This window comes from Pseudorca crassidens, chromosome 4 (genome assembly GCF_039906515.1).
Source record: "Pseudorca crassidens isolate mPseCra1 chromosome 4, mPseCra1.hap1, whole genome shotgun sequence".
NCBI lineage: Eukaryota > Metazoa > Chordata > Mammalia > Artiodactyla > Delphinidae > Pseudorca > Pseudorca crassidens.
In genome coordinates, this window is record NC_090299.1 from 133,550,361 (window position 1) to 133,564,418 (window position 14,058).

The 14,058-nt window shown below is 42.3% G+C and overlaps 1 protein-coding gene across 1 annotated transcript in view; it reads left to right on the plus strand.

The window, feature by feature from the left end:
* TBC1D9 (TBC1 domain family member 9) overlaps positions 1-12,817 on the plus strand; it is a 105,893-nt gene extending 93,076 nt beyond the window's left edge. The window contains exons 17-21 of the mRNA XM_067736808.1: positions 4,702-4,767; positions 5,672-5,758; positions 9,352-9,426; positions 9,521-9,624; positions 10,715-12,817. Of these exons, the coding sequence (XP_067592909.1) occupies positions 4,702-4,767; positions 5,672-5,758; positions 9,352-9,426; positions 9,521-9,624; positions 10,715-11,440 (1,058 nt within the window). The 3' untranslated portion in view covers positions 11,441-12,817. The remainder of the gene's footprint in view (positions 1-4,701; positions 4,768-5,671; positions 5,759-9,351; positions 9,427-9,520; positions 9,625-10,714) is intronic.
* Positions 12,818-14,058: the final 1,241 nt, after the last annotated feature.

Sequence of the window (14,058 nt, forward strand, 5' to 3'; positions counted from 1 at the left end):
GTACATATGTTTCATAAAATTTTATAAAACATTTCATAATGTTTTTAATAAAGAGCTGAAAAAAAAATGCAACAGCCCTGCAGTCTAAATGGAAGTCTTTTCTCTCCATTTTACGGGGAGGAAGCGTGTCCATCCTGAGAATGCACACCCTCACCTCCCAAGCAGCACGAGTTTCTGCCTGTCAGCCTCACTGTCTGACCTGTTTCCTGTCCTATATTCCACTGGACTCTTGTCCCATTAATACTTGAGCAGAAAAGCTACGTGGTGGTCAAGCTTGGCCCGCCCATTACGAGGTTGTGGATATAGCAGGCATTATGTCAGGCTGTCTGAATGAGATAAGAAGGAAGACTTTTTAAAATTCTAGTTGTGCCACTCTGTGACCTTGGTCCATGCACTTGAAAATGACCTGTGCCCACGAAAGATGAAGGCGTCAGACATAGAGCCAATGATGATTCCAAAAAGTACCCTAAATCATTAAGAATAATGACTGGAAGGCTTAAAGGCCAGAGAAAGCTGATGGTTGTTAAAAAAGCAAAGGGGTGTAGATAAGGTCCTCTTAGATAAGTAAAAACTATTTGTATAAAGCGCTCAGATATATCATTCAAAGGGGGTACATGGAGGAAACTAGCCTTTTTTAAGTGCGGGCTCTGTTGTGATGCTTTAGAACTTGTACTTTATCACTTAATCCAGACAACAGACCTTTGAGGGTAATAACAGTATTGATAACTAACATTTATATAGCATTTGCTCAGCCAGGCACTGCCCTCATGCTTTATGTGCATTTAATTTACCTAAAGCACACAACTACAAAGCTGGAGTTTGAACTCAGGCACCCTGGAAGCAGCGTTTGTGCAGTTACTATCAATATTATGTTTTATGACCTGTCTGCTTACTATTAATACCCCCATTGTCAGTTAAAGAGATGGAGGCTTAGAGAAGTTAAGCAACTTGCTGGAACGTTCATTTTTAGCAAGTCAGTGTATGTCTGTTATTGAACTGAAAAGCACAGTTAGTACGTACTGGGTCCAGGATTCAGATGAGGGCTGTTCTCATTACTCTGTGCTAAGGACAGCAAGTAGGATTTTTTCTTTTTAGGGAAGAAGGAGGCATTAATTTTTAATTACAAAAGTAACATAAATACATTCTGCTTTTCAAAAAAGTGAACAAAATAAAGTAAATAAAGTAAAACAATCCGGACAAGGCTAAGGACCCTTTTGACCCTCTCCTAATCTTTTCTGCCCCAGAGTAACTATTATTATCACCTTGGTGTCTATCAAAAGGGAGATTTTTTAAAATTACCTTTGGACAAAAATAAGGAGGAGAAAAAAGAGACAGGTTCTGCACGTAGAGAGGGTTCTAGGAATTTTTGCCGTAAACATCTTTGCTGCAGCCAGTTTTGCTGCAAAGCTCATTGGCCATAAGGCCATTTTGCCATAAGAGATCAAAATAATTGGTTGACAGTTACGATACTAGAAAAAGATAACAAATCAGTTTTTATAAATCCTTCGGCGAGCACAGTCATGCCTCCCACTCGTCAAAACCAAAAGTTCACCAAGCTATGGCAAATATAAAAGAAGCAGCTACTAATTCACAACAGCCTTCGAGAACATTAGTGATTGATTCTTTAGCTAATTTGGATACAACAGATTGTCCTCTCAGGCCGTCTTTACCAAATTTATCACGCAGTATTAGACGTTGGAGGCAAACGAAGAATCAAGCTCCTCCTATCCCCCCAAAAGGAAATAGTAATGTGATTCCTGATGGGCGTAAGTTTCTTGAAAATGGTGCAAATTTTAACACAGTCTGGCTTAGATTAGCTCACTGAAGGATTTGCAAAAATTGACATCTTATTTTCTAATGTAATGTAACCATCAACCAGTTATTTTTATCTTTTATGGCAAAATGGCCTTATGGCCAATTAGTTGTAATGCGAATCTGCTTCTAGCAAAGATGTTCACAACAAAAATACCAGACACGTGTAGAAAGTGATAGGAATAAATATAAATATTTAATTTACTTAAGCCTAGTCAAACCCCAACAAGGTAAATACTCTTCAAAATCTTCCGAAAAGGAAAGCGAGGTTTGCAGTCCAAGATAGTGGAAACATTGGAGAAGAGTACTTGGGCTTCTTAAAAATGCAGTTGAGTTCTCTGAGCAAAGTCAACTCCACCCCGTTTGCCGGGCGGAGTCTCAAGAGCTGTAGTCAGTCATGCGGGTTGATTACAGCTATGGAGACAGACAAGTAGACTAGAAAAGAGAATTTCTGTTCAAGTCTTAAGAAACTAAAGAATGAATTCTGGAAGAGATGGATCAATAATTTCAATGTTCATCTCCAGAAAGATCCCTCTAGAAATTAGTGAACAGAACATCTCTATGGAATTAGAGATGAGCGATTACAATCGCAAGCCACTAATTAGCTGGACCTCCTTTTCCAGTGGTATTGCTGGAAGGCAGCATTTCTAAACATGCCATAGATGTCATGAGGCAGCTGGTCACTGGACAGATAACTCATGATAAATGGAAAGTTGGAGGGATATGGATGTTGGTGATTCAATGACTGTCTGAACCCTGCACCCAAAGCATGACGGTCAATGGAGAGTTCTCTAGTATGCTGGGCTTGGTATTTAACCTCTGTGATTGTTCCCTCATTTGCAAAATAGTTATTGTCAGGACTAAAAGAAATAATTCAAGTAAAGTTCCCACAACAGTGCCTGGCTCAAAAAGTGTTAGTTATTGTCACTACAATTACTGCTTATCCCCCCCTACCTGACTTAGTCAGGGATTTAAACTATAAAGGTAGAGAAGCTACCACTACAAAAGTGAAGAGAGACAGCCATTGTGTTGGAGGACAAAAACAAGATTTAAAGAAATCAGAGGAGGAAATGATTGGCAAAAACAAACTGATAGAGGTAAATCAGAAATCTTAAATTTTAAGAAATGATTGTAAAAGAACTGTATGTCTGCATACATAGTATAGTGGTTTCAACCATGCGATCTAGGGTCAGACAAATCTGAGTTCAAATCCTGGGCCTGCCACTTGCTAGCTTATGACCTTGAACATTACTTAATATCAATAAGCCCGACTTCTCACCTGTAAAGTTGGGATAATAATTGTGACCATCTCATAGAATTATTGTGAGAAGTGAAATGCATATGGAAAGTAGTTAACATAGGATTTAACACAAAGTGAATGGTTCAAAAATGTCTGTCATTATTTTCATGGTTAGTATTAGTCAGTGTGTAAGCATTTGGGGGTTTAGTTAACTATGTGGTCAATAAGAAACTCCAGAGTGAAGAGTATAAAGAGTTGAATGCAGACTTAGGCTAAGAGTCAAGAACAGTTCCACTATTCTCCGCAGTGGACTAGAAGCTTCTGGAACTCTCTGTCCAGAGGGTTATTGATGGACACACATTAACACATAAGGTGGATGTGGGTAAGAATAGGGAAGAGTGTACAAACGATGTCCTATAAGAAAGTTGAAAAAATGTAGAGAGGGTATAGCCTGGGGGACATAAATTTGCCTTGAAAAGATAAGCTGGAGAGGAACAGGACAGCTGTCCTTAAAATCTGAAGGATCGTTGTAATGAAGACGTAATAGACCTATTTTTTTTTTTTTTTTTTTTTTTTTTACTCTAAAGAGGAAGGAAAAGGAATAGTTCTAAACCTTTTTTTGAGTTGTGATCTCTTTGAGATCTGATAAGGACTGTGGAAATCTTCCCAAAAAGTGACATCGGCACATGGCCACATTTTACATTGTTTGTGGTTCATGGAATTTTTGCACTTGAACCTGCAGGTTAAGGGTCCTGACTAAAGTTAAAATGACAGGAGCCCTTTCAGTGTTTCTAGAACTCCCCAGTGAGATGAGATGCCTCTGGTTGTGATGACCTTCCCATCCCTGAGGATGTTCAGACGTCTCTCTTACATGGATGTGGGTGTGGGAGGAGGCCCCTGCATTAAGTGGGAGGTGGGACGAGATAACCCCTGGTGCCCCTGCCAACCAATCCAGATCCCGTGATTCCCCTTTTCCCAAATCTGATGAACCTTCAACTAGGCGCTCTGGAACACGCGTTTACAAAGGATTTTCTGATTCCTGAAATACGTATGGACTGTAAGGGAAAAAGTAACAGGATTCTTTGGGTTGAAGCAATGGTGATATAATGGCGGCTAGGTTAGGCTAAATTGAACTGAAGAAATATTTAAGAGACCCCAAAAGCAACTAAAAAAGATTTCTAAAATGAGTAATTTGAAGCACTCTTAAACGTGTATTGAGATTATTTCTGAACTCTAGCAAGTGTTTAGGGTGTTGAGGCCCAGTCACCTGACTTTTCTTATCAATGACACTAGTTAAATTTGTGCCAGCCACTATTCTAAGTGTTAACACCTTTAGTTCTCACATTTCATGGGCCCTGATATCAAGACCACTGGTAGTATCTTCTAATTTGTCATCCTGCCTCATAGAGGGGAAACTGAGGTACAGAGAGGTTCCCTCTCCCAAGGGCACGTAGTAAGTACAAAGCATTTGAAACCAGGTATCCTGACTCCAGAGCTCTCAACCCAAATACATCCTGGCCAAACCTTCTGCCACACGATACCTGGGTTTCAATTTGTAAAAGTAGGTGCTTCGGGGGATGCTGAGCCTGGGGGGGGGGGGATTGTAGCACACATGGTGCATTTCACATTTTTACTTATGTGACTTCTAGGTGCCGCGTGCCATGGGGACCTCACAGAGAAGCTCAAACTGCTGTACAAAATGCACGTCTTGCCTGGTAAGCGAGACGCACAGAGTAGCACATGTACCTGTGACTCTGGCCTGGCTTGAAGTCTTTTTTGGCGAGACCTGTTTGCCTTTTTTTTTTTGATGTACAAAATCACTCCTTGGTCACTGAGAACAAACTGAACGATACTTTTTACATGAGTTCCTGAATCAGCAGATGCTTATTTCAATGATCACTCACCTGTGTGAAGTGTGAGTTGCAGTAATAGAAAAGAGCAGGCTTCTGCAAGAGAACGAATAACACTTGGTAACTCGTGGGATTCTGAGTCGAGGGGGAGCAGTGTTATTACCACCGACAGAAACAGTGGGAAAGATGGTGAAGTTGTGAGTTCAGTTTTAAACAAGGATGGCCTCCAGCTGGAAATATCTAGCAAATACTAAAAAAGAAATGGAGGGAGAGGTGGAGGGAAAGAGAAAGAGAGGGAGAAGAAGAGAGAAAGGAAGGAAGGAAGGGAGGAAGGAAGGAAGGGAGGGAGGGAGGGAAAAAGGGAAGAAGGAAAAAGGGAGGGAGGAAGGGGGATTAGCTCCAAGGATAGAGATAGGGTAAAACTACAGATTTGGGAATTATCATTATAGTTACAATTTCCCAAAGTTTGGTTCCTTAAACCCTCATTCCACAGGATTTAGGAAAAGTCTCCAAAAAAGGCAAATGTGAAGGGACACTTCAGTGTGGGGTTGTTATAAAGGAAGGTGGAGTTAGAACTGGAGGGAGCCCCTCCCCCATAAGGGTTTTGAGGAGGTGGGCATTCAAGGCCTGCACCAGTGATGGGACCCCCCAGCCCACCTTCGTAACTTCAGCTTCTCATGAGCCCCGTGTCATTTCTTCAGCAATTAAAGCACACTTTCATTGAATCCTGGCCCTGCCAATATGAGAATCATCTCTCCTCCCTCTCCAGAGCCATCCTCTGATCAAGACGAGCCAGATTCTGCTTTTGAAGCAACTCAATACTTCTTTGAAGATATCACCCCAGAATGCACACATGGTAAGTGACTTTCCTCGTCAGGGCCTCTCTGTTTCTTTTTCTACAGAGCCCTCTGTTATTGGGAAAAGTTGCCTCCAAAGCTAGGCAATCAAAAAAGTATAATGAATACAAGTGCCTGATATGCTACTTTCTTTTTAAATTTTTGAACTTGACTAACTACTGGGGAGTGGGAACTTCAGCCCACCGAAAGGACCATGTACATTGTGTCCTGCTGGCTTAGAAAAAGCGTTAACTGGAGAGCATATACTTTGTTCCTCTCTCCTTGATAGGGAGAAGCGCTCATTAAGAGCGTCATTCTGTTGTTATGCTGCTGTCCAGAATCTGGACTAGCATTGACATCAGATACGCTGCTCTGTAACAGACATCAGCAAACTTTGGACCAAATCCAGCCCACCACTTATTTGTACAGCCTGTGATAATATAAAATTTATTTATTTATTATTTATTTATATATATTTTTTGGCGGTAGGCGGGCCTCTCACTGTTGTGGCCTCTCCCGTTGTGGAGCACAGGCTCTGGACGCGCAGGCTCAGCGGCCATGGCTCACGGGCCCAGCCGCTCTGCGGCATGTGGGATCTTCCCGGACCGGGGCACAAACCCGTGTCCCCTGCATCGGCAGGCGGACCCCCAGCCACTGCGCCACCAGGGAAGCCCGATAATATAAAATTTATATCAAAGAATTAATATAAAATTTAAACATTACTGCCTATAAATAAAGTTTTATTGGAACACAACCAGGAACACAGCTAAGCTCATTCAGTTATATATTGCCTATGGCTGCTCTCACACTACAGTGGTAGAATTGCCTCAGATATTTGCCATCTGGCCCTTTACGGAGAAAGTTTGCTGACCCCTGCTCTGTGCAGTTGTTAGATCTACACAGACATGATCCGGCTCATTGGAAATATCTCCAGATTTACATATGAACCTGTTCTGTTGTGCCATGTGTGGATCGAAGCAGCGACTGGGCTTGCTGCTGCTGTGCATTATCTCCATCCTATTGATACTTCATCCGTAGGGCAGGCGGCCTCCTGACTTCACCCAAGGTTGAAAGTCAGCATGGGTTGCTCCTGGGTCCTTTTGCCTCTTAAATCTTACGGTCCCCAAATAAGCACAGCTTAGACCTGCTTTTAAACTGTGAGCCCCTAAGTGATTGAGTGGAGAGGAGCAAGGGCCAGACAGTATTCTTATTGGTGATAGGTGTTAAGGGCAGGAGTTTTGGACAGGATGCTAGCTCTGTTTGTCTAGATGACCTCAGGCAGCTTCGGGCATCTGGGAGCACCAGGGTCCTTGTGTGGAAAGTGGAGATGAGAGCTGTCACATTGGGTATAGTAAGGACTTAGTGAGATAATGTAGTGAGCCTCTTAGCATAGTGCCTTGGCACATCTGACAACATTCTTCAAATCCTTAGCAATCATATTTTGGCTGCAAAATGTTAGCCACATCTTTCTTAGTGGGAACTCATCTCAGAAAAGGAGTTACTTGTTTCAGAAATGCTTCAGGAATGGTTACATGCCAGTAGCATTTAATAGCCTCAAAAGATGCTTTTTAAAAAATGTTTTTTCTGGGCTTCCCTGGTGGCGCAGTGGTTGAGAGTCCACCTGCCGATGCAGGGGACACTGGTTCGTGCCCCGGTCCGGGAAGATCCCATGTGCCGTGGAATGGCTGGGCCCGTGAGCCATGGCCGCTGAGCCTGCGTGTCCGGAGCCTGTGCTCCGCAACGGGAGAGGCCACAGCAGTGAGAGGCCCGCGTACCACAAAAAAAAAAAAAAAAAAAAAAAATGTTTTTTCTAACTCCATAAGTACTATTGCTTTGTATCAAAAATTTTTAAATATGGGTCAAAATATATAAAATAAGCTAATGATATCTTAAAACTGCATGATATAAAGATAACTATCAATAATAATTAATACCTTGAAGTATTCCTTTTTTATCCATATAATTATAATAATATCCATAATGTATATATAAAACTGGGATCAAACTGCCGATACAGTTTTGTTCGTTTGTTTGTTTTGGCTGAAGGATTGTTTTATGAACAATTTAAACATAGAACAAGCGTGTTCTGGCACATGCCATGTCCACCTCTTCTGCCTGTACAGTTTTGTATCCTTTTTTCACTTAAAATCCAGTGAGCCTATTGCGATGTCATTTACACTCTCTGAAAGCATGGTTTTTAATTGGCTGTATAATATCCATTGCATGGGGCTTACCATAACATTTTGGACTATCTACTTGTTCCCTAAAGCTAGTTCAACATTAAGAGGAGAGGACTTTCTCCACGGCATATATAGTTCATTGTCCTCAGTCTGTCTTAAAAGCTGCTGAGGTTTTAATTTGGCACTAAATATGTAAAGGTTACGTATGCGGCAAACCAGCCTCCTTTTGTATGGCTGAGGAAGTGCTTGGGATGCATTCTTACAGCTGACAAACTGAATGGGAAACTGGGGGGATAGTACACCTCTCCCTTTTGAAGCCCTGGGATGTCCTGTTTTAAGAAGAAAGAAGAAAACAATTATAAGTTGTTTTCTTGAAAGTCAAAAAATGCCAGATTATGAATCTGAAGGAATTTAGTAGCACATGACATTTGTTTTCTTTTATCAACATAGACGTCAGTTTCTTTTTAAAAAGTGAGTTCTTGATCTTTTGCAGAGCCTGACAGGTCAATCTCATGTATACAAAGTTAAGATGATAATGTAACAGAGGAGGGAAATCAGCATTCACTGGGGCCGGCACCACCATTTTTTAAGTACTGAACACCACATGACATCATTCCTTTAATTCCTATTTATACACCGAGCCCTGCTTGTGAAAAAGGATTCTTGGGGAACCTTTCACCTAGAGATAGAGTTTTTCGATTGTAAAAAAAAAAAAAAAAAAAAAAAGCACTACCTAAAAGTTGAGAATTACGTTTTATTCGGCAGACATACCGAGGACTTAAGCCCAGGGGGCAGCCTCACGCATAGCTCAGAGGAACTGCTCTGAAGAAATAAGGGAGGAGAGCCAGGATATATAAGATTTTTTTCGCAAAAAAAAAAACAGGTAGTGGGAATATCAAAAGATTAGTGTTAATTAAAGAAACCAGATATCTCAAGTTAATGAATTTAGTGCTTTTCTGTGTATGGGAAGATGCAAGAGTCTGGGCTTACTGAAATCATTCCTTTGATATGCACCTTAGCTATCTAGGGCCAGTATCCTATTTTTCTCCATCCTGAATCCCCGCAGGGTGGAGATGGCACAGTTGGGGGCAGCTGCAGTGCTGCTGGCTTGATGGCTGCAACATCCTTTGTTTACTGACCTGGCAGGCAACACTCAGTTGTCAGATCAAATATGAGACACCCAGTAAAATCTGAATTTGAGGTGGACAAAAAATAATTTGCTTAGCGTGAGTATGTCCCATGTGATATGTGGGAACTCACACTTTAAAAAACTACTTGTTGTTTACCTAATTATTTATGTGCTGGGGTTTTGTTTTGTTTTGCTGTGTTAGGCAACTCTACCTAGAGGTTTTTCTGTTTTCTACTACACCTGCTCAACCTATGGGTTTATCATGTAACATTCTCCTTTTTTTCTTCTGAATCTTTCCTGGTAGTGGTTGGATTGGACAGCAGGAGCAAACACAGTGCAGACGATGGCTTTGTTACAGTGAGTCTAAAGCCCGACAGAGGTACAGACTTTCTCTTCTCTGTGTTTCCCTTACTGCTGGTTCAACAGTTGCTTCTTGACCTTTGAACACTTATTTCTCGGCATTTGGGTTTTAGGGAAGAGGGCAAATTCTCAAGAAAATCGTAATTATCTGAGACTCTGGACTCCAGAAAATAAATCCAGATCAAAGAATGCAAAGGATTTACCCAAATTGAATCAGGTGAGTACCGAACAGTGTAGTTCATGCATTTCAAACCTTGACGCTCTGTTTTCTAGTCATAGATAAACGTAGAATAAGTACTCCTCAAGGCGCTTAAGTAGTACCTGTTTGGATCTATTTTGTGCATTAAAAGTATGCTCTGTTGTGAGAAAATGACCTCCTCAGAGAATATGTGAACCATGAAATATTCAAATTTGAGAATACATGCATTCTCATCCCAATCTTTAAAAATACCCTCGGATACTCGGAAGACAAGCTCATGCTGTTTTCAAACCACTGTGCTCAGCTATAAAGGTGTCTGACATATTTTTTTCCTTAAACAGCTGAAATGTAATGAGGGCGATAAAACAATATAAATAATTAAAATACAGGATGCAAATGCTGTTTTCTAACAGAAGAACAGATAAATCATCCTGGTGGGGGTGGGAGGCATGACTTCCGTCCGTGGACACCAGCAGATGTGTCATGGGAGAGGGGATTGGAGCTGACCTGACCTTGGAAACATTGGGCTGCCTGCTGTAGTGTGTAGATATGAGATGAGGTGAGATCTGCGATTTACTTAAGATACTGCAAGAAAGGATAAAACAGTTAGTGAAACATTTGTATAACATGGTCCTTCTTCTTTTTTTTTTTTTAATATTTACTTATTTATTTTGGCTGCGCCGGGTCTTAGTTGCGACACGTGGGATCTTCATTGCGGCACGCAGGCTCTTAGTTGCCATGCATATGGGATCTACTTCCCCGACCAGGGATGGAACCCAGGCCCCCTGCATTGGGAGCGCAGAGTCTTACTCACTGGACCACCAGGGAGGTCCCCGTGGTCCTTCTTGACTCTAGAATGATAGGTACTATTATAAAGGCGTATTATTTCATTCTTTCTGCTTTCATGGATGTTAGAAGTTTTCCCAGTTTAAAAAAAGGAAGCATTGAAAGAGACTTTAAACTACACATCCATTCACCCTACGGTAGGACTCTTCCGGGATCTTGTAGGAGTCCTGATATTAAATGGCTTTGCAGTCCACTTGGGTCCTGCCTCCGTGCTCCTCATGAGGTGGCCACATGCTTGTGTTTTCCCTCCATCACTTTGCAGGAGCAGTTTATCGAGCTGTGTAAGACGATGTATAACATGTTCAGCGAGGACCCCAACGAGCAGGAGCTGTACCACGCCACGGCGGCGGTGACCAGCCTCCTGCTGGAGATCGGGGAAGTGGGCAAGCTCTTCACTACCCAGCCCACCAAGGAGGGCGGGAGCGGAGGTGGCGGGCCACCCGGCAACCAGGGCCTCCCCGGCGGCATGCTCTTCCCCAACAAAGGGCCGGGCCAGCCTTACGCGCCGGACCCCGTGGAGCCCCTCCCGGCCAGCTTGGCGGGGGACGGCGAGGAACACTCCCTGGGGGGACAGATGGAGGACATCAAGCTAGAGGACTCCTCGCCCCGGGACCACGGGGCCTGCTCCTCCATGCTCATCTCCGACGACGACACCAAGGACGACAGCTCCATGTCCTCGTACTCGGTGCTGAGTGCCGGCTCCCACGAGGAGGACAAGCTGCACTGCGAGGACATCGGTGAGGACACGGTGCTGGTGCGCAGCGGCCAGGGCACAGCGGCGCTGCCCCGGAGCACCAGCCTGGACCGGGACTGGGCCATCACCTTCGAGCAGTTCCTGGCCTCCCTCCTGACAGAACCTGCCCTAGTGAAGTACTTTGACAAGCCCGTGTGCATGATGGCCCGAATCACCAGTGCAAAAAACATCCGGATGATGGGCAAGCCCCTCACCTCGGCCAGTGACTACGAGATCTCGGCCATGTCCGGGTGAATCCCGCGCCTTCTGTAGGGACACGCAGGCCGGGGGCGGGGGGAGGGTCTTTTTTATGTTCTGTGTTGGGGTTTCTTTCTTCCTTTTAAATTAAATATTTATTAGTACCCGGCTTAAAGCCTAGTGTTTTCATAATATAATACAATGAAAGCTGTTGGAGGAGTACTTAAACACCTCGATGTAGGCACAGTTCACTCTCTTGTCGGGGGAGGGGGATTTACCAGAATACGGTTTTATTCAATGAATTCCGAAAGAAAGATGACTCTGTCCGTGATATGTGTGTATTTATAACTTCTTAATCTTGCTGTTGAGCTGTATACATAGTGCTGTTTAACACTAAATAAGGCGGCAGACGTGTATTGGGGCTTTTTAAATAAAATTAGAGCTGTTAAGGAAAGTAGAATGCCACAAACACAGAATGTTCTTAAATGGAATAGGCACTGTCAGCTGGGGTAAATCCTATACCACTTTTAGGGAGCATTAAAACTATTTTTTAAGATTTGAAATATATTTCCTAAAAGTCCTCTATTCAAAAATCATGTTTCACAGATGTTCCCTTTTGAGGTTCTAAGCAATTATGAAAGTGTGAGTGATTTTTATGTGATGCCGGAATAACACCTCTATCTGATCAATTTGGACAAATACCAGGCCAATTTTGCATTTACAGAACTGATGATTTAAGTCAGCTGGCCAGAATTCAGGGGAAATGAACAGTCTTTTGTTACAGAGAATCTGAAAGTGGCAACAGAAATGATTTGAGGGCTCAGGATTTTTTTGGGGGGGGGAGTAAAAATACTGATGCTTCTCATACTAGATTTTCAGCTTCTTGTTACTCATTGCAAATGAAGCAAAAAGTAAAACAATGAACTTTACCATTTCTGTACTCTCCGTAGGTTCAAGAAATTATACCATGTATCACATATGACCATCTTTCCAGTTAAATCCATGTAAAGTAGAGATAATGTAAATTGAAAAAAACAACCTGCAAGATAACGTAACTGAATGTTTAAAGCGGAACTTGTCACTTTATATAAAAGAATAGTATGCTCTATTTCCTGAATGGACTTGGAAATGAAAACTATCGCACCTGCACTTTGTATTGTTGCTTCTTTTTTATTCCTATTATAGTTTTGTCTTTTACAGATGTTGGAGTCTTTTTTCTCTTATTGTTGAATTCATAATCATGGTCACGTTTTCTTTGCTTATGCAGAATACTCCTTCCAATGCATTCCTTTATTTTAGTAGCCATTGGTCTTTATTTTAGCTGTTGCTGCTGTTTTTTATTTTGTTTACAGAATGATTTTTTAAACTGTCCAATGAAGTAGTGTTAACCTCAAGTAGGATAAATGTGAACAAATAAAATACATCCGATACTCAGATGTGGCTTTTATCTCAGTGCTTGAGTTCCCGTCTAAGGTGATAACATTATTCTTTTGACAACGTAGCAGGGGAAATTATGTTAGGCAACCATTTTGACTTAGGTAACAAATTTTTGTAGGCAAATATTTTGAGGTAAGAAATACAGTATGGGGAATTCCCCGGGCGGTCCAGTGGTCAGGATTCAGCGCTCTCACTGCTGGGGGCCCAGGTTCAATCCCTGGTCAGGGAACTAAGATCCCGAAAGCCTGCAGCATAGCCAAAAAAAAAAAGAAAAGAAAAGAAATACAGAAATACACTACATAGTGATGTGCATATGAATGTAAAATAAGGAAGAGAATCATTGTCAGTCATCTAATCATTTAACTTATCCTACATAAGTGATAAAAGGGTGAAAATACCTCTGTTTAACCCTGATTAGTACACGGTAACACCATTTGGTATGTATTTGAGTAGTCATTCATTTGATTCGACTCTTAGATGGTTATACATTATTCCATTATTCTATCACTTAAAGATGCCTCAAGAAATAACTCTATAGAGTCTGATACTCTCTCTCACCTCCAGAATTAAAGATGGGTTTGCGAGGGGAATGAACATGTATTTAAATGTGTAGCCCTAGATAAATGAGAGGAGCCAGAATTTTCCATTAGCACTGAGAACGGGATTATAACTGAACAGTGCATCACCCTGAGAGTATATGTTCCTGTTGACACTCGGTCATAATACTGTCCTTATTTGTTCCAGCACCTCATAGTGTTTCTGTCACAGTGTCAATATACTATATAACAGCAGGTTCTAGTCCGTTTGCTTCGAAAGGCTACCTATGGAGGAGCCCTGAGCCTTTGAGTTGATTCTTTCCAGCTCAGTCTCTGAGACCGTCTTGTCAGTGCCTTCTGCTGTCAGGCATCATAATCAGCTCCACGTTACATTTACTGCTGTGTTTCTCCCCCGTTGACTTCTGAGGTTTCCCTCCTGCTTATTTCCCCCCAGTTGTTAACTGTAAAGTGTCTTGTAGCAGATGTCCTAATATCCAGCCCGGCTCACTCGGCTCTGACCACTTTAGTGATGCTGGCCTGACTTCCTATTGTCCTGTCAGCACCTGTACGTTTTAGGGTCTTCTTCTGGCCACCAGAGACATATCTGCCCACCTGTGCATGGCACACTAGAAGAACAGGGAAAATAACACCCCCCCCCCCCGAGAGCAGCCCTGGACCAATAATTGATGGGAGTTGGCGGTG